General features: G+C 42.3%; 2 protein-coding genes across 4 annotated transcripts in view; one reads left to right on the forward strand and one right to left on the reverse strand.

The window, feature by feature from the left end:
- The first annotated feature begins 8,590 nt into the window (after positions 1-8,590).
- dohh (deoxyhypusine hydroxylase/monooxygenase) lies at positions 8,591-18,142 on the forward strand. Its single transcript, XM_072482535.1, has 4 exons — positions 8,591-8,900; positions 12,395-12,471; positions 15,566-15,800; positions 17,117-18,142. The coding sequence occupies exons 1-4, from the start codon at positions 8,627-8,629 to the stop codon at positions 17,431-17,433; spliced, it is 903 nt and encodes a 300-aa protein (XP_072338636.1). The 5' UTR covers positions 8,591-8,626; the 3' UTR covers positions 17,434-18,142.
- Positions 18,143-26,632: 8,490 nt separating this feature from the next.
- Positions 26,633-27,979, reverse strand: part of nfic (nuclear factor I/C) — a 788,712-nt gene continuing 787,365 nt past the window's right edge. For 2 of the 3 annotated variants that reach the window (XM_072482537.1, XM_072482536.1), the window contains exon 12: positions 26,638-26,847. In XM_072482537.1, coding sequence (XP_072338638.1) covers positions 26,653-26,847 — 195 coding nt within the window. In that variant the 3' untranslated portion in view covers positions 26,638-26,652. Of the gene's footprint in view, positions 26,848-27,979 lie in introns of all 3 variants that reach the window. The other variant, XM_072482538.1, reaches the window with a different exon arrangement.

Below are 27,979 nucleotides of genomic sequence, written 5' to 3' on the forward strand. Positions count from 1 at the left end.
TTTAAAATTTTTTATGGAGCATCGAATGTAAAAGCAAGAAAATGATGTTGTATTTGTAATTGGACCAGCTGAAATTTTGCAAAGCTCAGGAGAAAAAGGAACTACGGTAGATTAATTAAGCAAAGCCAGCATGGATTTGTTAAAGACAAAGTATGTTTAACTTTAAGAGTAGTGTGAAGTGAGACATTTTGATAAAAAGAATAAGGAGAGGAATATAAAGGTTACAGTTCTGAAGGAGGTTCTGCACCAGGAAGATCTGAATGCATATATATGCACAAATCAGTGGCAGGGCAGATTGAAAACTTGGTTTTAAAGGCTTATGAGGCCATGGGCTTTCTAGATTGAGGCATAGCTTACAAAAGCAAGGAAGTTATGAACGTTTATAAAAGACTGGTTTGGCCTCAATAGGAGTAGTATGTCCAATTCAGGGCAAAATGGGAAGGAAGTGAAAGCTTTAGAGTCATTGCAGAAAAGGTTTACAAGAATGGTTCCAGGGATGAGGGATTTCAGTTATGTAGCTAGATTGGAACAACTGGAGTTGTACTCCTTAGAGAAGAGTTGAGAGATTTGATATAGGTATTCGTGTGGGCAGCACGGTAGCACAAGTGGATAGCACTGTGGCTTCACAGCGCCAGGATTCCTGGTTCAATTCCCCGCTGGGTCACTGTGCGGAGTCTGCACGTTCTCCCCGTGTCTGCGTGGGTTTCCACCGGGTGCTCCGGTTTCCTCCCACAGTCCAAAGACGTGCAGGTTAGGTGGATTGGCCATGATAAATTGCCTTCGTGACCCCAAAAAAGGTTAGGAAGGATTATTGGGTTACGGGATAGGGTGGCAGTGAGGGCTTAAGTGGGTTGGTGCAGACTCGATGGGCTGAATGGCCTGCTCTGCACTCAAGATCATGAGGGTTCTTTTTTACTTCTTTCATAGAATATGGGCATCGATGCCTAGGCCAGCAATTATTACCCATCCCCGAACTGCCCTTTAGAAGGTGGTGGTGCAGTCGTGTGGTGTAGGTACACTCACAAAGTGGTTAGGAAGGATTTCAGGATTTTGACTGAGCGACAATGAAGGAATGGCAAGTTTCAAGTCAGGATGGTGTGTGGTTTAAAGGGAAACTTGCTGGTGGTGGTATTCCCTTGCATTTGCTACCCTTGTCCCAGATGGTAGAGGTTGGAAGTTGCTTTGGTGCATCTTGTCGCTATTACACACTGCTGCCACTGTCAGTGATGGAAACAGTGAATGTGTAAGGTGGTAGATGGGATGCCAATAAAGCGGATTGTCCTGGATGGTGTTAAGCTAATTGAGTGTTGTTCGATGCACTCATCAAAGCAAGTGGTCACAATGCTGACTTGTGCCTTGTCGATGGTGGACAGGCTTTGGAGTCAGTAAACAAATTACTCATCACGGAATTCCCAACCTCTGATCTACTCTTGTAGCCAAATTATTTATATGGCTGGTCCGGTTCTGTTTCTGGTCAATGGCAACCCACAGGATGTTGATACAGATGCATTCAGTGATTGTAATGCCTAGACAGAATCGATAGAGAGAAACTGTCCTTTTGGAGGAAGGGACGAGAACCAGAGAACATCGATTCAGAATGATTAACAAAAGAACCAAAAGCAGCATGGGGAAAATATTTTTATTTTCCACTGAGAGCCTGGTGGAGGCAGATTTAATTGCCTTCCAAAATGAATTGGATAAGCACCTGAAGATAAAACATGTGCAAGGTTATGGGGAAAGTGCAAAGGAATGGAATTCACTGAATTACACTTGCAGAGAGCCAGCATGGACTCAACAGCATGATTTGATTCCTTATGACCCTTAGCCATTCCATGAGTATTGGCTATCTCATTATAGAAAGTGGATGTCACAAAGGTAAAAGTAAGATCCAGTAAAATGCAAAGTTGTAATTACGAAAATTAGCTCAAACTGGGGTTTTCTCTTTGGAGAAGGAGAAAGGAATTAGGTTTTCAAAACTTTGAAAGATATTGAGCAATGAAAATTTGTTTCCAATAGTGGTTGGAAGATCCAAAACAAATGATAGATGCAGGATTTCCATCAGAAGTATCAGGAGGGCTGGGGCATGATTTTTTTCAGATTAAAATTTATTAGCACATGAAAAGTGACTTGGAGCAGAAGAATTAACACAATTTGGATGGAAAAATATGTACGAAACGGAAAAGGAAATTGTGGAAGGATATAGTAAAGGGACATGGTATAGAGGAGACAAAGATCACCTATCAGGCTGGCAAATGTTTTTATCTTGTGCAGGAGTGCACAAATCTTTGGGTGTAAACATAAACTGAATCAAGTCATTACAGCTGTGTTTGATTTCCTTGTGGCATCTGTGTATCCTTTTTAATAGGAGTCACTGGATACTGTAGAAGAGCAAGCATCCTGTCAGTTTGTTTTTCTTAATCCAGCTGTACTGAAGCATCCTCACTGTAGCATTTACACCCAATATGGCAACATTGCTCAGCAATATACATTTCAATCTGGTCACATGATGTGTGTAGATCATCAACCACTAGCTGTATTACATAGTGGCCCGTTGAAATGCCTCCACTTGCAATTTGTAAATCTATCACTGATGTTTATTGTGAATGTTTCAGAGTACATTTTGTTTTATTGCTGTTATCTTTGGTCGCTATTCCTTTGATCGGTCATAGCACACATGTTTCAATGTTTGAAGGCCACAGCTTCATGTTGTGTTCTAGTAATTAAGTTTATAATCCAGTATGATAATTCAGTATGGTAAAGAAATATTGCACTGTTGGAGGGCACAGTCTTTTCAATGAGATGCCTCCTGGAACTCCCTTCCTAACAGCACTATGAGTATATGTACACCACATGTACTGCAGGTAGCTCACCATCACCTTCTCAAGTGCAATTAAGAATGGGCAATAAATGCTGGCCTTGTCAGTGACATTCACATCCCAAGAATGAATATTAGAAAAAACCTCTGGTAGATATAAAAGATCCTTGGCACTATTTGAAAAGCAGGTAAATCTTAGCTTTTGTCCTGGCCAACATTTCTGTTCTATGATCATCACTAAAACAAATTAGTTGGGCACCCATTGCACTGGCAGTTCTGGGACTTTATACAAACACATTGCTGCAACATTTATGTTCACTTCAGAAATAGTTTATTGGCTGTGAAGCTCTTAAGGATGTCCCACAGATGTGAAAGCACTATATAATTGCTGATGACACCACCCTAGTGGGTAGGAACTCAAACAATGACGAGACAGAGTACAGGAATGAGATAGAGTATCTGGTGAACTGGTGTGATGACAATAATCTCTTCCTCAATGTCAACAAAACGAAGGAGATTGTCATCGACTTCAGGAGAACATGCCACTGTCTACATCAATGGGAATGAAGTAGAAAGGGTCGAGGGCTTCAAGTTTTTAGGTGACCAGATCACCAACAACCACCCCCCCCCCCCCCCCCATGCCGACACTATAGTTAAAACCCACCAACAACTACTTTCTCAGAAGACTAAGGAAATTTGGCATGTCAGCTACGACTCTCACCAATTTTTATAGATGCATCATAGAAAGCATTCTTTCTGGTTGTATCACAGCTTGGTATGGATCCTGCTCTGCCCAAGACCGCAGGAAATTACAAAATGTCATGAACGTAGCCCAATCCATCACGCAAACCAGCCTCCCATCCATTGACTGTCTACAATTCCCGCTGCCTCGGAAAGACAACCAGCATAATTAAGGACCCCACGCACCCCGGGCATACTCTTCCACCTTCTTCTGTCAGGAAAAAGAGACAAAAGTTTGAGGTCATGTACCAACCGCCTCAAGAACAGCTTCTTCCCTGCTGCCAACAGACTTTTGAATGAACCTGCCTCGTATTAAGTTGATCTTTTCTCTACACCTTAGCTATGACTAACATTACATTCTGCAGTCTCTCCTTTCCCTATGTACGGTATGCGTTGTCTGTATAGCATGCAAGAAGCAATACTTTTCACTTATACAAATACATGTGACAATAAATCAAATCAACATAAATGCAAATTTATTTTGTACTACATTAATCAATTTTTGAGCTAAATAATTTTAAAATCTTTTCTCCTTATTTTAATTTTTCAAAGGATGTGAGCATCTGATAAGGTTGTGGTGAACTGTCTTCTTTTAATTGCTGCAGTCCATGCAATGTACCCTCAGTGCTGTTTGGAAGGGAGTTCTAGGATTTTGACCCAGCAACAGTAAAAGAACAGAATTTTAGCTCCCAAGTCAGGATGGTGTTTCCATGCATCTGCTGTCCTTGTTCTAGGTGGTAGGTGGGCCAGCTTAGTTCAGTTGGCTGGACAGCTGGTTTGTGATACAGCGTGGGTTCCGTACTGGTTGACTTTATTCATGAAGGCCCGCCTTCTCAACTTTGCCCCTTGTCTGAGGTACGGTGACCTTCAGGTTAAACCACCGCCAATCAGCTCTCCCCCTCAAAGGGGAAATGAGCCTACGGTCATCTGGGACTATGATGACTTTACTTTTACTTATTTTAGGTGGTAGGTGGATACACTTTATGATTTTCTGTTTGCTGATTGTGGTGATTGTCCCTTTTAAAGGCTACACAGGCCATGTGACCCTTAATCTGCTGCTGTGTTGCCCTTAAAGGGAGAATCACCACACTGATGACTATGCACTAGCTGCTGGAATAGTGTTGGCCAAGCAATATGAACATGTGAGCAAGGAGCAAGAGGTCATTTAGCCCCTTGTACCTGCTCCGCCATTGAATAAAATCATGGCTGATCTGATAGTAACCTCAAATCTGCAACCCGCATACCCCTGATAACCTGCAACCCACAAAAGCCCTGATAACCTGCAACCCGCATACCCCTGATAACCTATCACCCCATCTCTTCCAAGAATCTATCTGCCTCTGCCTTAAAAATATTCAAAGACTCTGCTTCCACTGTCTTTTCAGGAAAAGAGTTCCAAAGACTCACAATCTCCAAGAGAAAAATCTCCATTTTATATGGGTGCCCCCTAATTTTTAAACAACGACCCTTAGTTTTAGATTCTCGCACAAAAGAAAATATTCTCTGCATAATCACCTTCTCAAGGTCCCTCATGATCTTACCTATTTCAATCAAGTCGCCTCTTACTCTTCTAAACCCCAGTGGATACGAGCCTAGTCTATCCACCCTTTCCTCAAATGACAACCCCTCCATTCCAGGTATTAGTCTGGTAAACCTTCTTTGAATTGCTTCTAATACATTTGCATCCTTCCTTAAATAAGATGACCAATAGTGTACACAGTACTCCAAATATGGTCTGACTAATGCCCTGTACAACTGAAGCATAACCTCCCTACTTTTGTATCCAATCTCAAAATAAATGAGAACATTCTATTAGCTTTCCTAATTACTTGCGTACTAATCTCTTGTGATTAATGCTCTAGGACACCCAGAACCCTCTGCACCTCAGAGCTCAGCAATCTCTCACCATTTAGATAATATGCTTCTTTTTGTTATTCCTCCCAAAACGGAAAATATCCCATTTTCCACATTAGACTCCACTTGCCAGGTCTTTGCCCACTCACTTAGCCTGTTTATATCTTTTTGTAGACTCCTAATGTCCTTTTCACAACTTACTTTCCTACCTATCTTTGTGTTATCAGCATATTTGGCAACCATTCCTTCATCCAAGTCCTTTATATAAATGTAAACCGTTGAAGCCCCAGCACTGATCCCCGTGGTACACCAGTTGTTACATCTTGCCAACCTGAAAATGACCCCTTTATGCCGACTCTCTGCTTCCTGTTAGCCAGCCAATCTTCTATCCATGCCAAAATGTTTCCTCTTATACCATGAACCTTTATTTTCTGCAATATCCTTTAGCATGCCAATTTATCAAATGCTTTCTGGAAATTAAAGTGCAGTACATCCACCAGTTTCTTCCGCGGCACATGTTACTTCCTCAAAGAACTTCAATAAGTTTGAGCATACTCCAATGTATCATGGACATGCTCTCCAATGCATGTGAAACTTCCGTTTTATGATCAGCACAAAGAAAATTGAAGTAATGTATCCGCTTGCTCCAAGAAAGCACTCAAACCCAAGGCTTCAATCTCTAACTTTAACCTTTCAGCAATGGATAGGTTCACTCATCTTGGCAACACACTCTCTTGAGTTGTCTATATTGACGCTGAGGCACATGTAAGAATTTTCAAAGTGTAGCCTTTGGCAGACGTCAAACATCAGCCTGAGAATGAAGAGGGTTAACTCTGCCTACAAAACTGAAAGACTAGAGAGAAATAGCCCTGCCCACTCTGCTCTAGCATGCGAGACGTGGACTGTGTACCAGTGTCATGCCAAGAAACCCAACCACTTTCATTTGAGCTGCTTTCAGAAGCTTCTGAAGATCCAATGGCAGAACAAAACACTAGATGGTGAGGTGCTCACCTGAGCTGTCATGTCAAGCATCCACACTATATTGCAATGGTCCAATTTAAGTTGGGTTCGCCATTTAGCCTGAATACCTGACACTTGCTTAACAGTGCAAATCTTCTATGGACAATTTGAGTCTGGGTCATGTCATTTAGTGAAGTGCTACAATAGTACTCTGAATGCTTTGCTTAGGAGTTTTGATATCGACCGGTGAGTTGGGAGATGCTCGCCTAAGATTTCTGCACCTGGTGCAACCAAATAAAAAAGGGTGCAGCCTTCTTTAAAAGCAAGCAAATATCAGAAGCAGAGAGGAAATTTTGAGCCAATAGCTTATCCAAAACTCAATCAACTGTACCCTGTTCTGTTTGCAGAAGAACCTTCCAGGCATAGATCGCCCTCAACAGCACCTATGTATCCATCAGAATAGTATCAAACACCCCAGATTATGAACATGATCACCCTGGCCTCGAGGGACAATAAACAATAGGTAGTAGAGGTCACAGATTCAGAAGGTGCTGGTGAAGGAGCCTTGGCGCATTGCTCCAGTGCATCTTGCTTATGGTACACACTGCTCCCATTGTGCACCGATGATGGAGGGAGTAAATGTTTAGTGATGGTGGGATGCTAATCAAGCAGGCTGCTTTGTCTTGAATGGTATCAAGTTTGAGTGTTGTTGGAGCTGCTATTCAGACAGGCAGACGGAGAGCATCCCATAACACTCCTATATGTGCCTTGTTTAAGGTGCTATACTTTAGTTGGCATACAATCCCACAGTGGGCAGCATAGTGGTTAGCACAATTGCTTCCCAGCTCCAGGGTCCCAGGTTCGATTCCCGGCTTGGGTCACTGCCTGTGCGGAGTCTGCACGTTCTGCCTGTGTCTGCGTGAGTTTCCTCAGGGTGCTCCAGTTTCCTCCCACAGTCCAAAGATGTGCAGGTTAGGTGGATTGGCCATGCTAAATTGCCCTTAGTGTCCAAAATTGCCCTTAAGAGTTGGGTGGGGTTGCTGGGTTGTGGGGATAGTGTGGAGGTGTGGGCTTGGGTAGGTGCTCTTTCCTAGAGCCGGTGCAGACTCGATGGGCCGAATGGCCTCCTTCTGCACTGAAAATTCTATGATTCTATGTGCATCAGCCCTCCACTACCTTGTCTAAGTATTGATGTGGAGATGCCGGCGTTGGACTGGGGTGAGCACAGTACGAAGTCTTACACCAGGTTAAAGTGCAACAGGTTTGTTTCGATGTCACTAGCTTTCGGAGCGCTGCTCCTTCCTCAGGTGAATGCAGAGGTCTGTTCCAGAAACACATATATAGACAAATTCAAAGATGCCAGACAATGCTCGGAATGTGAGCATTAGCAGGTGATTAAATCTTTACAGATCCAGAGATGGGGTAACCCCAGGTTAAAGAGGTGTGAATTGTATCAAGCCAGGACAGTTGGTAGGATTTTGCAGGCCAGATGGTGGGGGATGAATGTAATGCGACATGAATCCCAGGTCCCGGTTGAGGCCGCACTCATGTGTGCGGAACTTGGCTATAAGTTTCTGCTCGGCGATTCTGCGTTGTCGCGGGTCCTGAAGGCCGCCTTGGAGAACGCTTACCCGGAGATCAGAGGCTGAATGCCCTTGACTGCTGAAGTGTTCCCCAACTGGAAGGGAACATTCCTGCCTGGTGATTGTTGCGCGATGTCCGTTCATTCGTTGTCGCAATACTTAGACAATACTTGTCTAAGTATTGGCCAGGCTTTGTGTATGAGCTTAAATCGCAACTGTCAGAAATCTATTTGAACATGGATGTTCTTCATACTCCATAATTTCAGAATAATTTTCTATCGGGAGCCAGTGAATGACAGTGACCTTCAGGAGCTCTCAACTGATTTTCCTTCGTCCGTTCAAGAGGCTGTTTAGAGCCAACTGAGATCATTTGGATCAGCTTTCAGGCTGGAAATCAAACCTATTTTATAATCTTTTTCTAATGTAATATTTTTCTAATGATTTTTACGAATTGAAATGCAGTGTTTTATCATAATGTGGCTTTTGTAGGGAGTGAATTGAGTATAATTTCCTCCACTTGCTCCAAATGCCAGGAAATGTAGTCGAACCGCCCCCCTAATATGTATTGGTGCAACCCCGCCGCACTCCCCCGGACTCAGCTCAATGGGTGAGTCCAATGGGCTCCGAGAGGATGCTGGGGCATCGGAGTCACGTGGGCCTGGAGCGGTCCGAGATGTTGGATGAGAAGACGGCCGAGTCGATCGGGGGGATCTTGGTGGATGCGGCGAGGCCGCTGAAGGAGCGCTTTCGGGCGCTGTTCACCCTCCGCAACCTGGGCGGCCCGCTCGCCATCGAGTGGATCTCCCGGGGCTTCGGGGACGAGTCGGCGCTGCTGAAGCACGAGTTGGCCTATTGCCTGGGGCAGATGCAGGACCAGCGCGCCATCCCCATCCTGGGCCGGGTGCTGCAGGACCAGAGCCAGGAGCCCATGGTTAGACACGAAGCAGGTGAAGTGCTGGTCAGGTGTTGACCCGAGAAACACTGGGAGGCTGAAAGCAGGCTATCTAATACGGCAGACACTGCGAATGCAGGAAATCTGCAATTAAAACAGTAGGCTGGAAATGCTCATCAGGTCAGGCAGCATCTATGGAGAGAACCAAGTGGCCTGCTGTTGGCTTTTTCCATGTCCCCTTCCCATTAGAAAACAATTTAAAATGTGGAAAGGTTCTTTACATGTCGCACTTTGTTCCTGTGAAGTGCCACCCGTGCTGATGTTAACACACTATATAATTGGCAGCAGACAATGCCGAAGATATTCAACATCTGTGGAGGTAGAAACTGTTAATGTTTCATGTTTCATGTTGAGTATGTACAGTAATATACTTTTCACTGTACCTTGGTACATGTGACAATAAAACAAATACAATACAATGCATGTCTTTCTAGGGTCCCAGGTTCGATTCCCCACTGGGTCACTGTCTGTGCGGAGTCTGCATATTCTTCCCGTGTCTGTGTGGGTTTCCTCCCACAGTACAAAGATGTGCAGGTTAGGTGGATTGGACATGCTAAATTGCACATAGTGTCCAAAAAGGTTAGGAGGGCGTATTGGGTTATGGGGCTAGGGTGGAAGTGAGTGAAGCAGACTCGATGGGCTGAATGGCCTCCTTCTGCACTGTATGTTCTATGTCATACATTGGGTTAATAGGAGTACAGTACTGCCCCTCACAGTAAAAAGGCACTTGACCTATACCTAAGATCAACATAGTGTTGATCAGAGATGTCAGATCAAAGATGGAGAGTTCCATGCTTGTACCCTTTACTGTATATTTTGCAAGTAGTTTTAGTAAGACTTGCTGTTAAGACTTCTTTAAGACATGTTCTGCAGCCAACACCATCCCAACAGTATGTCCCAGCAGTTTCTGCTTTTATTCCAGATTTCCAGCATCTAATGTACTTTACTACTATATAAATACAAGTTGTTTTTGCACTGCAATAGTGACTACACTTCAAAAGTACTTAATTGACTGAAATGCTTAGAAGTGTCCAGAGGTCATGAAATACACTTTCTATAGATTCAAAATGTGAACTCTGCTTCTCTCCACAGATGTTGCTAGACCTGCTGAGCCTTTCCAGTATGTTCTGCCTTTATTTCAGGCTTCCAGCATCCACAGTATTTTTATTTTATTTTATAGCTTTTGATCTGAGGCAGCTATCTTTTTTGGGATCTGTGTGTGATTATATACTGGTTAAATTTTAATATTCAGAATCTCAGTCAATATTAAATATTCGGGTTGAATAACAATGTTGAGGGTGTGTGGGGTGTTGTTCATAATTTAAAACGGGTTGCCTGAGGATTTCTGTTTTTCTGCCATTGAGGCGCCTTTAAAAATGTAACTATGTTGTTTGTTGTTACACAAGCAAACACAGCAAAGTCACAAATGGCAATGCAATAGATAATGAGTTCATCGGTTTTGATGGTGTTGATTGAGGGATAAACATTGGCCAGGATACTGAGTGAACTCCCCTGCTTTTCTTCAAATAGTGCAGTGAAATCTTTTAGACCCACATGAACAAACAGATGGAACCTCGCTGTAACTCCTCGTTTGACAGATGACATCTCTGACAATGCTGTACTGCCTCAGTCACTTGAGCAACCTTCTATGACTGAGCCAAGCTGACAACACAATAGCTGGAATATGAATGTTAGAAACTCATTGCTTGTAAACTGCTCAGGTAAATGTATAGGACTTGATTACCATAATCTGTCTTTTAAATGTAAATATTCTGTTTGAGTTGTATCTGAGCTTGCTATGTATCTAATCTCTAGTACCAGTAACATCCATATGCAATAATTCCTCATCCATTCTTGAGCTCCCAGCTATTAATTTCCTTTACTGTCCTCGTGCTGCTGATATGCTGGTACTCAATATCTTTCCCTAAGGTGTTCATTTCACTTCCCTAGCCACAAGCTATCCAATTGCCCATAAATGCTCCACATCCCCTCCAATCTATTGCTTATTTACTGGTTGCAACATTATTGGAGATCCACTTCCTCATGAAACACCATAGGCCTGATTTTTAGCTCTTAAGTGAATGGGTTTTGAGTGAGTTACAATCTCCCCTCATGTCTTCCAACTATCTATGAACAACACTAAAGATTCGAAAGGCTGGAATCCCCGAAAGTTCATAAGTCACCAGGGCCAGATGGACTGTTTCCGATGCTGTTGAAGGAGTTCAGGGGGGGAGATAGAAGATGCCCTGAGGGTGATTTTTCCAATCCTCACTAGATACAGGGGAGGTACCGGAGGACTGGAGAATGCAAACGTGGTTCCAATGTTTAAAAAGGGATTGAAGGAAAAGCCAAATAATTATAGGCCAGTTAGTCTTGCATTTTTGGGCAAATTAGTAGAATCAATCCTGAGAGAGAGGATTAACTGTCACATAGCAGCCATGGACTGGTCAGGGATGGTCAGCATGGATTTGTTAAAGGAAGGTCTTGCCTCACAAATTTGATTGAATTATTTGAGAGAGTGACAGAAAGTGTAGTGTGGTGGGTGTTGTGTACGGAGATTTTAACAAGGCGTTGACAAGGTCCCACATGGCAGATTGGTCAAAAAATTCAAAGCCCATGGAATACAGGGTAATGTGGCAAACTGGATAAAAAGTTGTTTCAGTAACAGAGGGTAGTGGGCATCTGGAATTCGCTGCCAAAGTTGGTGGCGAAGACTGATGTAGGAAAACGCTCTCGTATCTATCCGTGGCTTTGGTAGCACACTCGCCTCCGAAGCACAAGGTTATGAGTTCAGGGCACGAGCACAAAAATCAAAGCTGAGAAAGCATCCCACTGCTAGAGATGCGGTCTTTTGGATGTTAAACCTAGGCCCGGCCTTCCTGCTTGGGTGGATCTAAAAGATCCCCAGGTGCTATTTCAGAGAAGAGCAGGGCAGATATTCCCTGTGTCCTGGTTAATATTTATCTAATTCAACACCACAAAAAGCAGACTACTCGTATTGTGGGAGTTTGCTGAGCACAAATTATCTGCAGTGTTTCCTAAATTACAACAGTGACTACACTTCACAAGTACTTCATTGGCTTTAAATCCTTTGGTTGTGAAAAATGATTTGTAAATGCAAGCCTTTCTATTTCTCATCAGTGGCTTTCTGTTGGTGTAGAGTGCAAATATATTCTTTTCATCTGCCCTTGTGCGCACCAATATATATATTTATTTGTTATATTATGTATGTATATCCCACACATTTGATATTATGCAAACTTGTGGATCAATCCCCAACACAGACATCAAAATCATCAATGAAAACCATCCTGAGCCCTGCAGGAAATTATTGGTAACAGCCTCCAAGCAGATCTATATCCTTCAATTACAACTTTGTGCCTGTACTCATTTAATCAGTTCACAATCTGCTGCAGTGGATACATGTTTACATTTTTTTCTGGGATCTATTTGGATTGCAATTTTAAAATATTGTTTCTATTTTTTCAGGTGAGGCATTGGGAGCTATTGGAAAACCAGAGGTCCTTGAACTATTGAGACATTACTCACATGATCCAGTGATAGAAGTAAGAATATTTTAATTTCATTTCATGGGTACATATTTTCATTACGATGAGCTTCTGACTACATCAACACCAAAACTGCTGACTTGCACCTCTGTATCATTGCCCAATTGCATCCCTGCCTCAGCTCATCTGCTGCAATCATCGTCCATGCCTTTGTTTCATCTACATTAGACTATTCCAACTCACTGCTGTTCAGCCTCTTATGTTCTACCCTCCATAAACTTGAGGTCATCCACAATTCTGCCTGTGTCTGAGCTCTCGCCAAGTTTCTGTTCACTGATCACCCTTGTGCTCACTGACCTGAATTAGCTTCTGGTTAAGCAAAGTCTGTTTAAATTCTCATCCTTGCTTTCAAATCCCTCTCTGTCCAATCTCCAGCCCCACAATCTTCCAGTATCTGCACTCTAGTTTTAATTGCTGCATTATTGGCGATGGAGCCTTCAGTTGTCAAGGCTGAAAACGCTGGAATTGTCCCTCCCTTTCTGTCTTCATCCCTCTCCCTTTCTATCTCTCATTCATCCTTTACTGCACTCTTTAAAACTCACCCCTTTGACTAGGCTTTTGATCATCTACCCATATATCTCATTACGTGGCTTGGTATCAAACTTTGTTTTAGAACACTCCTGCGGAATGCCTTGGGATGTTTTATTATGCTGTGCTGCTGTATAAATACAAGTGCCTAAAATATTGTGTTCTCCCTCTTTCTGTATTTCTGTCCTCAAGATCAGTTTATATTCTGTCTTTTTGTCTAATTTTTCCCTTCTCCTGATGTGTGGTTCCCCACTTCCATTTGACCATTGTTCACTCTCAGTAAACAAGGTATATGGGATAAAAATCTTATTGCTGTTAAATGCATTTGGTAACAGGAGTATTTAATTGAACCATGGGACATTTAGTATTTAAAATGTCCTCTTGGTAGAACTATGCCCCTCCTCAGCATTGCTGCTGAGCATAGTTCTATATCACCTTTGTGAACTGTACCAGCCAGTAACTCAGTGACTTTTCTGGGATAAAAGCTGTAACATAAAGGGCCAGAACACTTGTGGATTTTCCCCCAAATACAAATTTGTTTCCAGTTCTTGAGCTTTGCAGGTCATCTCTGATCCACATACATCAGAAAGTGCTAACAATAAGACTTAAGTTCAGGAATTATCCAAGGCACGTTCCCTATTTCATGCCAACAAAAATGAAATGACAGCCAGGAATAATGCAACAAGAAAGTGGAATACATTTGATAGAAAGTTAGAATCTAAAAGTAGGTAAGTGTAAAGTTACCATAGTCCCAGATGACCATCGGCTGCTTTCCCCTTTTGAGGGGGGCGAGCTGACTGGTGGTGATTTAACCTGAGGACCACCACACCTTGGGTGAGGGGCAATGTTGAGAAGGCGGGCCTCCATGAATAACCTTCTAAAAGCATATTGAGGTTGGGAACCTATAGAGAAGGAGAAAACAGCCATTTAATGACAGCTTGTATTATAAAGTACCAGCACAGCTTCACAGCCATTTTTACTTTGAGTACTCCTTTTCCGTTGTTAGGCCTGCTTCCACCCCACCCCACACCAATACCTCTGTTGAATGCTTAATGGGCTTCAAAAGTGCCACAACAAACATTAACAAATCTGGCCTTTATGTTCCTGGATCCTAACTGGAAGTTATTGATTTCAGTTTCTTTCATTGTTCAATGTACAGCAGTATACAATTTCAAATTAAATATTCTGTTCTGTGTTCAACTTGGATGATTCCAAGGCACATGTGGCATGTTATTAGCTTCAGACTGGGGTGAAAAATGTAAACCAGAACTCCCTCTTCAGAATGCCATCCAGTGACTATGGGGAACCACGAGATCTGAAACCATTTTTTGCATTGCTTGTGTTTCAGTGTATAAGGTTTCAGTTTCCAGAAATATTTTCATGATGTATTTGAAATTTAGGTGTGTTTGAACCTGGTCTAAATAAATGATGCAACTACATCTATAGAATTTGGGGAAACTAATCTCTTTTACAAAATGCTACTTATTGATCCATCCGAAACAGTGGCATTAAGTCTCTAACAGCAATGTGGCTTTCTGAATAACAGGCCTAATTAGAAGGTATCAAGTAATTTTTTAACAATGTGGTCATCAAGCACAGTAAGCAGAAGTGCTGATGCTTGTGCTCAACATCACAAGACCTTTGAGACTTATGATTTCTAAGTACAAAATCAAAAAGGTGAAGCTGTGTTTTGTACAATATTGGTTAGATCATAGTTGGATTTCTGTGTCTTTTGGCTATCCTATTATATTGGAACAATGGAAAAGTCGCAGCTTGGATTCAGAAGAACAATGTAGGATAAAAGCATGTTGTAATGATGAGAGACTTGTAAAAACAAAGCTGTGTTCACTAAACAGAACAGATTAGATCAAATAACAGCTGTAGTGTCGAGTGCTTTGAATTCAGTTAAGGTCCCATGTGCCCGTCTTCAGGTAATCATAGAATCCCTACAGTGTAAACGGTGGCCATTCGACACATCGAGTCTGCACTGATCCTTCGAAAGAGCACCCTATTTAGGCCCGAACCCCTGCCCTATCCCTGTAAGCCCACCCAACCTTTGGACACTTGGGGGCAATTCACCATGGCCAATCCACCTAACCACATCTTTGGAATGATTTGGGATCTGAATCTTGTAATGACAGGTATGAGTGAGCCTGAGTAAAACTTTGTTGGCCCTCCGGGAAGGTGGGGAGAGAGCAAGAGAACACAACCTGCTGATGTACACCCACAAATACATTCTCTCTCATTTATCAAGTTGCTGTTTTCAACAAAGAGTTTATTTTTATTTGGAAAAATTATAAAATTGTGGGATCCAACTTAGGAGAATGTGACAACCCCATTGGGGCTGTTTAACTACCATTACAAACAAAAATACCCAGTGGACCATGGGATGCTGGTGAAGCCCTTGATCATTTGGCAGTTCATTTTGATGGAATCTTACAATGGTGCTCCTCCATAATTTTTAGGGAGACCGAATTGTTTTAATTTACTTTGGTACCTTGCAGTCTACTAAGTGGCTCTCCTGCACTTCATTTAAATGGGTAATTTGTTTTGAAATATTTAGGTTGCTGAAACTTGCCAGCTGGCAGTTAGACGAATTGAATGGCTTCAGAACAACAAAGACCAGAGGGAAAGCCAGTACTGTTCAATTGATCCTGCTCCCCCAGCTCTGGAGAAAGATATTAAGAAGTTGAAGGAAACTCTCCTGGATGAATCCTTGCCCTTGTTCGACAGATACCGAGCGATGTTTGCCCTGCGGAATATTGGAAGTAGAGAAGCAGTCTTGGCCTTGGGGGATGGTATGTATTTTATCAGTGTTTGTTTTCTCGCCTCTAAATCAGAATGTTATGGCCTCACCTGACCTGACCGCATTATGTAGGCTGACATTCTTCAATGCAGTACTTTGGGCAGGTTTTGCTGCTTGAAGTACTGCCATTTGGATGAAACGTTAAACTGAGGCCTTGCCTGGGATTCTCAGAGATCCAGTGGCACTATTTGAATTTTTAAAAGCAGCATGCTCTAAGTGTCCTATCCAACCTTTCTCACTCAGCCAATATCGCTGAAACAAATTATTAAGACTTATTTCAGATGGAATCTTGCTGTGCTCTGATTGGGTGCTGCATTTCCGTACATTGACCATGAAGTGCTTTGGAATGTCCTGAGATTGAGAAACGCACTATGCAAATGCAAGTTCTTCTTTGCTTCCTTTAAATATTTTTTTAAAAGCGGTTTGTTGCTTTTATCATCCCACGATATTTTCATGTACTATCATGTTTTCAAATCTTGGGAAGGCACAAGCTTCTCATTGCTTTTGACAGTTTGGATATCTTCTCGTCGGCTGCCGAGAGGTAAATATATAATATTCCCTAGTGAGATGCTGTATGCTAAGGCTATAGCTGTAGTTAGTGGAACACTTTCTCCTCTTAAGGGATCTAATTGCAAAATGGTACATCTCCATGGGGCTGAAATATAGTACTCGTCCCAGACTTTGGAAAATCCTTTTGAAAATTACAAAAGGCAAACTCAAACATGACACACCCTATTGTAGCTAACGTCTAAATTGTTCCACACTATAGTACCTAAAGTCTAAATTAACTTTTAATGTAAAGAGTAACTTTATCCTGTCTATCACAGCCATCTTCTAAAGTAGATGAGGCCCTAAAGCCTAATTAAAGCAGATGAAACTTTGATCAATTTATAATCAATTCATATCATAGCATTCGTTTGGTAAGTTGAGTGGGGTGGAGAGCCAATGGAGAGAGCCTATTATTTTCTCCAAGGCCTACACTAGAAGCTACTTAAGGCAGCAGGATTCTGGTAGGCCTGCTAGCATTCCTGTTGAAAAATCTTATTAAGTCCACATTTTGGGGTGTTGTTGACATTTGGTAACCGGTCGACTCTTGTAGAAAGGCTGTAGAAAACTTAGCTGTTTATTTAGACTTTTGGAAAATAAACCCACAGTTCAGGAAGTTGGCTTATTATTTACACATTAACACAGTACCATTAATGACTTTCCAAATTTAAATGTGCCAGATCTTCTACATAAGCACTTCCAGATATAAATTTGATTTGAATTTAGGTGATGACCTATAATTTTATGTGCATTTCCCTGCAGGTTTGCAGTGTAACAGTGTTTTGTTTCGGCACGAAATTGGCTACGTCTTTGGCCAGATGCAGCATGATGCCAGTATTCCGCAACTTATAACAGCATTAAAAAAAGCAGATGAAAATCCTATGGTCCGTCATGAGTGTGCAGAAGCTTTAGGATCCATTGCCAAAGAACCATGTGTGGACGTATTAAAAGAATATCTACATGATGGAGAACGTGTAGTGAAGGAGAGCTGTGAGGTGGCACTCGACATGCTTGAATATGAAAACAGTCCAGAGTTTCAGTACGCAGATGCATTGATTAAATTGAAAAAAACTGAGTGAGAATTTAACATCGTGTTAATGAAACTTGCCTTAAACTTTGGGGCTTGACGTTATGAACACACTATTCCCAGAGATTGTAACTTGCTTCAGTACTCAAGTCATGTATATACTGATGCCATTCTTCCTATGTTGTTTAATTCTAAATATAGTTGTAGAAAGTGTAATGAAATACATCAAGCTTTATTTATTTTGAGTCTAACAAATTGAATATAAACCAAATGCTTATATCATACAAAGTGTTTAATTCAATGATAGTCTTCTAAAATGTCACTCTGGATATTATTTGGGTAGTGTTACCTGTAAACTTTGCCGATATGCAGAGAGTCCAAAATCATACGCATGCTAACAATATTGTGCAAGCTGACAACACCAAACTTGCCATGTACTATATGGTGGGAGCATTCCTTTAGTTTAAAAATGTATTGAATGGGATTTTAAATCTTAAAAACAAAATGCTGGACATACTAGGCAGGTCAGGCAGCATCTGTTGCATATTTTCAGTATTTCCATTTCAGATTTCCAACGCCCACAGTCTTTTACTTTTGGATTTAAAATCTATCACCCCAGCTGATTGAGGATATATTAGAAAATACATGATCTTGAAAGCTCTGTAACAGATTTTAAAATTTCTTGAGGTGTTGATCAGTTTGTCTAATATAAAGTGTCCTGAGCAGAAAGGAATTCAAGAAAATAAACCTGATGTCTTATATCTTGAATGTTTATGATTTATGTTATAGATCTTTTATCTTAGTTGTACATATCAGTGGTTCTGGACATTTATTAACCACTGACTGACAGGACATGTGGTATAATGAGACATAATGCTGCTAATATTTTGTATCTCACGGGAGGCGGTGACTCAGAGATCCAAGGTAATGCTCTGGGGACCTGGGTTTGATTCCCACCAAGGCAGATGGTGACATTTGAATTCAACAAAAATCTGGAATTAAAAGTCTAATGATGACCACAAAACCATTGTCAATTCTTGTAAAAGCCCATCTGGTTCACTAATGCCCTTTAGGGAAGGAAATCTACCACCTTTATCTAGCCTGGCCTACATGTAACTCCAGATCCACAGCAATGTGGTTGACTCTGAAATGACCTAGCAAACAACTCTGGTCAAAGGCAATTAGGCATGGGCAGTAAATGCTGGCCCTACCAGCGATGCTCACATCCCCATAATGAATTTAAAAATTTAAAATAAACTGTTTGGTTGTTCCACCTCTGAACTGGTTAAATTCACACAGGCTAGTAAATTATTGAAACCAAATTTTTATCATAGAATTTACAGTGCAGAAGGAGGCTACCCGGCCCATCGAGTCTGCACCGGCTCTTGGAAAGAGCACCCTACCCAAGGTCAACACCTCCACCCTATCCCCACAACCCAGCAAACCCACCCAACACTAAGGGCAATTTTGGACACTAAGGGCAATTTATCACGGCCAATCCACCTAACCTGCACATCTTCGGACTGTGGGAGGAAACCGGAGCACCCGGAGGAAACCCACGCACACACTGGGAGGACATGCAGACTCTGCACAGACAGTGACCCAAGCCAGAATCGAACCTGGGACCCTGGAGCTGTGAAGCAATTGTGCTATCCACAATGCTACCGTGCTGCCCCATTTTGGACTGAAGGAAGATATGTGTGGCATATGGGAATCATGGGACACCTGACTTGACACAGGCTCACCAGGTCAAATGGTTTCCTTCAGCACTGGAACTGTTCTACAATTCCATGAAGTAACTTTTGACAGCCCTGGTTTCAGAAGACAGGTTTCCTGTGTCTTCGCCTGCTTGGCGTTTGCCTAAATGAAGTTGAACAGGAGCAGACTCTTTTTAATTTATCTATTCTTTGGTAGAAGTAGCATATATTGTGGCTTTTATGCATCAAATATTTCTTTTAAAGGGGAGGGGGTACGTGGGCTTCTGAAAGTACAGCAATATTTCATCATCTATCATAATTAGAATAAAATATAAGCACTATGTTTTTAAAACACCTATAGTGAATACAGTCAAAACACCAGTTTTGAAAAGTTAGCTAATTGTATTTTATTTTGGTTCAATACCTATGTAATGAAGTGAACATTTGAGTTTGTTTTCTTTGTCTCTCTTTTTACCTTTCTAATTTAAGTTTTTTTTAATTCAGCCATGATATTGTAGAAAATCTTTCTCTTCAGCAATCACCCCATCCATTATGTCAATCCTATTTCAGGAAAATAAAAATAATATAGCTATAAAAATAATGAGACAAATGCCATCCTATTTCTTACCCAGCCTCAACTGAGGAAATAAACTTGTTTTTCAAATTTGGGATTATCACACACAGGTAATGAGATTAAATGCAATTATATTTGCAGTGCTTTATTGTCGACATGACCTGCAGGGTTCTTCACAAGCCTTGAGCTCCTCTGTTTAAAGAACCTGTGAGCTCACGACACCTTGTACTCCATTTGAAGGTCCAGCTGTGTTTCAGCATTGCCTCTGCTGCTTCCCTCTTCCATCCACTCCATCTGCATTCTACCCTAGTCCTTCAGTTAGGTTCTGCTCCAATCCAAAGCAGCATGCCTGTTTTCATTTTTAAAAGATACATCTCTTCCTCCCACTGCAAGCAGCCCTGTTGAAGATTTATCAATTTTAATTTAACTTAGCCAGAGCAAACTACACTATTTTCCTGCCGCAAAAGTAACCTCTTGACCTCAGGCTTTTAATTATTTGTCCTTGTGCCTATTTGTAATCATCTTATTATAAATCACTAAGTGTTCCACCATTTGAATGCAATACAAGTTTGGTTGTAAATAAGCTATATTACATTGAACAACTATGGATAAAATGCTGCTTTTGATAATGTCAGTCCCTATCACTTTCAACTGTTTTGTAACCTCAATTCACTTTTGATGCAATATTCAAAAACTTATTTTAAAGTCAAGGTTAAAAGAATTGTTTTCTTTAAAACTATTTTATTCCAAGGGGACTAGCTTTATTTTGAGATCTCATATTGGATAAGTTGCGCCTTTCCTTATCCAGAGTAACAGTTGATGGAGTCTTCTCTCTTTCTCTCCCCCCCCCCCCACCCCGACACACACACACACCCCGGTTCTTAAATCATCCATTCGAAGAGATATAACAATAACCCAGTTTACTGAGACACACTGATTAAACTCAGTTCATTGATGATGCAAAGTAGAAGTTATAAGTTGTTGTAAAATCAGACATGTAATGCTAATTACCTAGAATTGGAGTTACCGTCCGGAATGAAACCATTTGGCTCAGCTAGCATGTAAGCTTCATACTTCATATGAGATAGCCCATCCCTCTTCATTTTACTCCATGTAACCTTATAATCCTTTCTCCCTCATGTGCTTACCTGGCTTCCCCTTAGATACACTTGGGCTTTTTGCCTCAACTATTTGAAGAAGTGTGTTCCACATTCTAACTGCTCTCTGGGTAACGAGGTTTTTACTGAACTTACTGGTTGGTTCAGTTTACCCACGCTGCCCAAGGTCCACTGCAGCATCTGACTTCCTGCAGCTTTGGGTGGCAAAACGGCACAGTGGTTAGCACTGCCGCCTCACAGCGCCAGGGACCTGGGTTCAATTCCGACCTTGGGTGACTTGTGTGGAGTTTGCACTTTCTCCCCGTGTCTGCATGGGTTTCCTCCAGGTGCTCCGGTTTCCTCCCACAGTACAAAGATGTGCAGGTTAGGTGGATTGGCCATACTAAATTGCCCCTTAGTATCCAAAAGGCTAGATGGGGATAGGGTGGGGATGTGGGACTCGGTAGGGTGCTCTTTCAGAGGGTTGATGCAGGCTTGATGGGCTGAATGACCTCCTGCACTGTAGGTATTCTATCATTCTAGCTTTGAAATCCTCCGCTGCATCAATGGGTAAATGGTGTAGGACTGAGCCACTCTGACTAGAAATCGTCACCTCCGGGTCCAACCTGCTGGCTTCACCAAGTTAAATTAACCCTGAATGAATTCTGGAACTGGGTTCAATACTTCCAGGCGAAAGAATGGGGGTTACAGTAAATCAGGATCTCTGCTACAGGATACCAACCAATAGTCCACTTGGAAAGTGTGTAGTTAAGAGGACAGGATTGGACTTGACTGTAATTTACCCCCTTTGAATATTCTTGATCTTCACTGTTCGGAAAGGCTATTTGATGGTGTCTATGGAATACCTCCGTACAAACCCCCTACCTCAGGATAGGAGAGGATTGATTTACAAAGTGATATTTAAATTCATAATTTGGGAATTAAAGCAGCTGTAATGGATTCGGCATCCGTTTGCGTCATATTAACAATTAACCTCAACGTCAAGTTTTGTCTCACCACACTCGGCCTGTATTCCAATACAAATGGGAAAAGTCCATAGACTAGTGTAGGGTTCAAACAGAGAAAGCTGAGAAATGAACAAATATCTATGATACAAGGGTGGAGAAAGTGTAATTTATTTTCCTCCATTCCAGGTGCACAGAAAGTAACTCCTATCTGCTGGTCATGTGGCTGCAATTGGATAACACAAACTTCCAGACGAGAATAGTGCACCTTTGTAACACTGTTTACCTGTTTAACAATTAGGGAACACAATTAGTTTTTACTGGACCTCATACTATGGTATTTATTAAGCAGGGCTTGTAAGAACACTTGTATCTCTTGAAGTATTAGGTGTGCCAGAAACGCAAAACCGCCAGCTTTAACTATTGTGTCTATTGATACTTAGTCCAGCTACGAAGATGAATACTGAACAAGATGGCACACACTGCAGAGTTTCTGTGCAGTATTACGCTTAAATTCCCTGAGAGATTGTGTTAATCATTTACTATTGTACATTCTCTTTTTCAATTATCTGGTATTTCACACCCCTCCAAATCATAAAAATTGTACCCCCTGACCTTTGACCAAAATATTTTAACTCAAATGCAGACTCAGAATTGCTGACTGATTTTGCAGTGCTATTAAATTGTGCAACCCAATTAGAAATGTCTAACAAATGAGTGGAAGTGCATCGTTAGTTTCATTAAGGAGTTTTACCCATGAATCTATTCATTACTGCAATAGGAATAGAGACTAGAGGATTAAGAACAGCAGGGGATAAAGCACATTACTTAACAAAGCTCGAGGAAAGAATTGGCTCCATCCCAGGGTTTAATCTGCAGCGAATGTATTTAGCAATTCTACCTTTCTGTAATTCACAAGGCAGCTGGAAGTTGTAACTACAGAAACCTGAGCACTTGTTCAAATACGTATCAGCGAAAATATGTCGAATATCCCAGGTACAACAGAACGACCTTCCCAGAACATGTATGGAGAAGCGATCGTGTACAGGGATTACAAACCTCCTTCAAGAGATGCCATTCATCTTCCTAAACATCTTATGTATTTGTTAATGGCAACCCTGATTGTTGTGGTTGTAGCATATGCCATTGTTGGACATCTTATTAAGGACCTGTTTCATGATTTTGCAGGTAAGTCACTTTTAAGATTGGCTATAATTGTGAACAATGATATTTTAAAATGAGAACAACCTCAGGAATGCTATGCAACGCTCTTGCAAAATGTCGATTTCAATTTAAGAGGAGTAATTGAGAATATAATTTGAAGTATGAAAGAAAGTATGGGCTGAATATCAGGATATGATCGCAACTTTTCAAATCGCTTTGGAGTTTCAACAGCTGCCAAAGGACTGGAGGGTTGTGAATGTCAAAAAAGAGAGGGATAAACTCATGTGAGTCAGCCCAATGCAAATGGAAAAACTTAGATCATAACCTAGGACTAAATTAATTTTCACTTGGAAAACTGGGTTAATATTTATAAATGACAGCCAGTCCAGATTTGTTAAATTGTGCCCGCTACCTTAATTGAGCCCTTTGATGAAATAACAATGAGTGAAAGTAGAGGAGCAGGATTTAAACTAATTCGGGAGGGGGCCAAGCACCAGGATGAAACAGAGGGGAGGAACAAGGTGTACAGAAAACATAGTAAAAAATAGTTCGGAAGTGGCAAATCTTTATTCTTTCATGGGGTGTGAGCATCGCTGGCAGGGTCAGCATTTGTTGCCTATCCTAATTGCCTTTGAACAGAGTGACTTGTTAGGCCATTTCAGAGGGCAGTTAAGAATCAACCACATTGCTGTGGGTCTGGAGTCACGTGTAGATCAGACCAGGTAAGGACGGCGGTTTTCCTTCTCTAAAGGACATTACTGAACCAGATGTTTTTTTTTACAACAATCAACGATAGTTTCATGGCCACCACTACTGAGACTAGCTTTCAATTCAAGACCTTATTAATTAAATCTAAATTCCACCAGTTGCTGTGGTGAAATTTGAAGAGTATTTGCCTGGGCCTTGGGATTACCAGTCCAATAATACTACTATATCTCCATCCCCCAAAAGGTATGTGAGGCATAGTAAGATTTGTTTGGGGCAGATAGGCATAAATGTATGTAACATAATAAATAAGGCTAGTGAGCTGCAGGCAAACATCATCACATGGGACTATGATATGATGGCATCAACAGGTGCCCGGCTCAAAGACAGATGAATTGTGAACTTAATGTCCCTGGCTACAAGCTATTCAGGAGGGTGGCACAGTGGTTAGCACTGATGCCTCACAGCGGCAGATACCTGGGTTCGATTCCGGCCTTGGAAGATTATGTGGAGTTTGCATGTTCTGCGCGTGTCTGCGTGGGTTTCCTCCGGTTGCTCTGGTTTCCTCCCACAGTCCAAAGATGTGCAAGCGAGATACATTGGCCAATGTGCAGGATTACGGAAATAGGGCAGTGGAGTGAGCCGAGGAAGAGTTCTTTTTCAGAGGTTCAGTGCAGACTCAATGGGCCGAATGACCCCCTGCACTGTAGGGACTCTATGGATAGAAATAAATGGAAGTTAAATAAAGGATGCGGCGATTAAAGAAACAGTTATAGCACCGATGATGTAGTTGAGGGGTCAAAGACAAAATCTATTTGGCTCAAATTAAGGAACAGTAGAAACATTATTATGTTACTGACTGCATACTATAGGCCATCCAGTGGTGGGAAGGTTATAAGAGCAGCAAATTTCCTGGCAAAATAGAGAGAAGTGCAAGCATTAAGAATTGTGATAATGTAGAACTTCAGTTGCCCTAATATGGACTTGGAATATAAAGGACAAAGGCAGGGAACAAATTAGAAGAGATGTTTCCAGTCCAATGAGAAAGAAAGCATTATTGGATCTAGTTCTGGGGAATGGAAAGGACAAGTGGAACATGTGTCAGAGGAAGAGAGTTTAGGGAACAAAGATCTTAATATCAGATATAGAACAGTGATGGAAAAGGACTCCAATCAAGCATTAAATACATAACCAAAAGGAAGGTTAACTTCAGTACGTTGAAACAGGGTCAGCACCAGGAGGATTGGAATCAAAGATTAGTAGGCAAAACTAATCGAACAATAGGAGGCCTTAAAAGAGGAGATAGTTTGTGTACAGAGTAGATGCATTCCTTTGAGAAGGGGAAAGGGAGGGCAGTTTGAGAAGGCTGTTTAAAAAACACAAAATATCCTTGGGTTTATTAATAGCAGAATAGAATACAAAAGCAAAGGAAGTCGTACAAAACCTTTATAAAACATTGGTTAGATCCTCACTTCCAGGCTGACACTCCAGTGCAGTACTGAAGAAATCCTGTGGGAGGTGCTGTCTTGCAGGTGAGATGTTAAAATGAGGCCACGTTGTCCCCCTCAGGTGAACATAAATGTTCCAAATGTTGCTAACGTTTGGTTGGCTCATAATTCGTAATTTGCTCTGTTTGTTTAACTTTTGCTCTAGAGTCACCAGGTATCTTTATGATACCACCACGAGGTTCAAGTTCAAGTAATGATCAATAACTCAACACACCAATTAGTAAGATTCAAATCAAAACACGGTTATTATACACAGTAAATCACTACTCATGCATAAACTCTACTTTCTAGGCTATTCCTATCACTAAAAGGCCTATACTTAGCTTCAGACTGGCCCACCAGATCAGGGGAACAAATGGCCTTTCGTTCAGGTCCTGAGTCTGCAGGATTCAAAAACTGGTATCGACCAGTAGCTAGGAGCGCCTATCTCATAGCGAGCGTTGACTTGAGACTTACTTGGTTGGCAGCAGCGAGGCAGGTCACTGTCAAGGGTTGGTTCAAGTTGCTGAGTGACCCTGCCAAAGAAGGACGATTTGAACTTGGGGGCTTTACTTTAAAGTCCCCAGGGGCTTCCTGCCCTTTGGGGCGGACCCCATACCTGGTTCCAAGTGATCGCACTGCGTTCCGATGACTTGGATCGATTTCTCCAATACTGGAGTTGTTCCCTGATCGTTGGGCGGTCCCTAAATGTCCATTGGCCTTCCTTTGTCTTGGCTCCTGCTGGCGCCGATGAGTGTGGCTTGGCTTTATTCACCTTAACTGTTGCCATTGTGCCTTGGAATCGTTCATTACTATGCAGATGGCTGCTGCATTACTATGCAGATGGCTGCTGGTTTCAGTGCTGTCTGGTTGTTTTGCAGGCTTCAATATACATGATTTCTGCACTTGCTAGTCTTTGCCTGTGTTGGCTGAATTTCCCTTCAGCCTTTGCGGTTCTCCATTTTAAGTCGGGAAGTGGCCAACCCAGGTGGCTGCACTCCCTCCTTGTGATCCCTAACGCGAAGCGCGAAGGATCACATAACTGCGTTGTCTTCGTTCCCTGACCCGGCGAGCACTCTTCTATGGCCTCCACACTGACCATAACTATGCAAGAAAAATTTTAACTAACAATTTCTAAGTGGCACTATGTCAAAACAGGGACATGCATTACAAAATTTAAAAAACGGTACCTCTAACTGTCCTCAATAAATTACACTCACTAAACATTCAGTCATATTAACTTCCTAAACAATACAAAATAATAGCAGCATTTACATTTCTCCTGGCTTGGCAGTCAAACACAGGGTTATACAATCTTTCCATTTCTTTATTTACAGAAGAACACAAACGAATGTCCTTTATTATAGATCGAGGGGTTCGGGGGCCTGGTGAAAACCGAAAATAGGGGATCTCATTTTGTATACCGGGGTGCTAGTGCGGTAGGCTCTCCTTCTCCATTTCCTCATGCGGATAGTCTGCACGATGCTGCAGAGTATTGCCAACACTAATTGGGATTCAACTACGTAGGAAAGGGAGTACCACGTTATGAGCTTATCACACCATGATGGTGTGGAGTTGCCTGTTACTGGGCTCTGGGTGCTATGGGGAAGTGAATCATTAGCGGCTGGGGGGGGTTGGGGTCAGGGGGTTCGCGTTTGTGTGCAACCGGGTACATAGTATGACGACAAACACGTATGCCGTCTTCATTGTTGTCTTCTTCTTTCCCTTCTCTTCTCTTCCTTTCCGTTTCGTCTCGATTCCAGGAGCTTCTGGGGTTCTGTGGGATCAAGCATAGTTTCTGTTACTATCTTGGTTAATATCTCGTGCGTCAGTATGTCTGTCCTTCAGTGCCAATTCTCCCTTTACAATTTGTCACCATGTGTGACTCCCTCATTTTAAAAAAACCCCGAATATTTAGGACAAGGCACACTTAAAAATACTGAAATATTGCGAGCCGTCTCGCAGGCTGTGCGATTTACCATCCAAATGTTTGAGGATGTAAATAGCATAGGGATGGCAACCTAAGGGTCGCCTCAAAACAAAACTTTTCATATCGGGAGGGGTCCTCCCCCTCCCCCAGTAGCTTTGCCAGCATCGCGGCAAAATACTCAGTCGGCTTCGGTCCTTCAACTCCTTCGGGCAGCCCCACGACCCTCAAATTCTGTCGCCTGGATCTGTTTTCCAGATCTTCCATTTTTCCTCGCAGATTCTTGTTCGTGTCCATCACCTTCCGCATCTCCTTCCCCATCGAGGCAAGTTGATCACCGTGCTGCAATACCGTCTCCTCCACTTCCTTCAGCACCTCCCCTTGCTCTCGCACCTCCGCCACCGCCGTCTTCACCGGGGAAACCGCCTCCTCCACCAGCACATTCAAAACCTCCCTCATCTCCTTCCTCACCATCTCCATACATTTCTCAATCTGCGCCAACTGCTTTTGGAATTCCGCAGCCATCACCTTAGTTAGTTCTTCAGCCGTAAACACTGCGGCCTCCCCTGGTGCTCCAGCCTCCATTTTCTTTGTTGACCCCGCGGTGACCTTTCCTCTCTCCACGGACTTTCAGCCGCTTTTTTCCCGGCCGTTTTTTTGGTGATTTTCGACATCCTTCTTCTCCTTGCGCTATCCCCCGACTTTTACTGCCGTCGCTGGCCCTAGGACCGGGCGTTACTCCCCAAAAATGCCGTTCCCGAACGGGAGCCCTCCAATGTGCGGCTGCCTCCCGCCCGCCATCACCGGAAGTCCTGAAGGAAGGTATTATTGAGGCTAGCAACAGTCCCTGGAGAGCTCAAGGGGTGGTTGTAAAGACCGGGGAGAAGCATAGGATGGTCATCGATTATAGTCAGACCATCAACAGGTATACGCAGCTCGATGATTACCCTTTCCCCCGCATATCTGATCTGGTCAATCAGAT

This window comes from Scyliorhinus torazame, chromosome 18, assembly GCF_047496885.1.
Source record: "Scyliorhinus torazame isolate Kashiwa2021f chromosome 18, sScyTor2.1, whole genome shotgun sequence".
Lineage (NCBI taxonomy): Eukaryota > Metazoa > Chordata > Chondrichthyes > Carcharhiniformes > Scyliorhinidae > Scyliorhinus > Scyliorhinus torazame.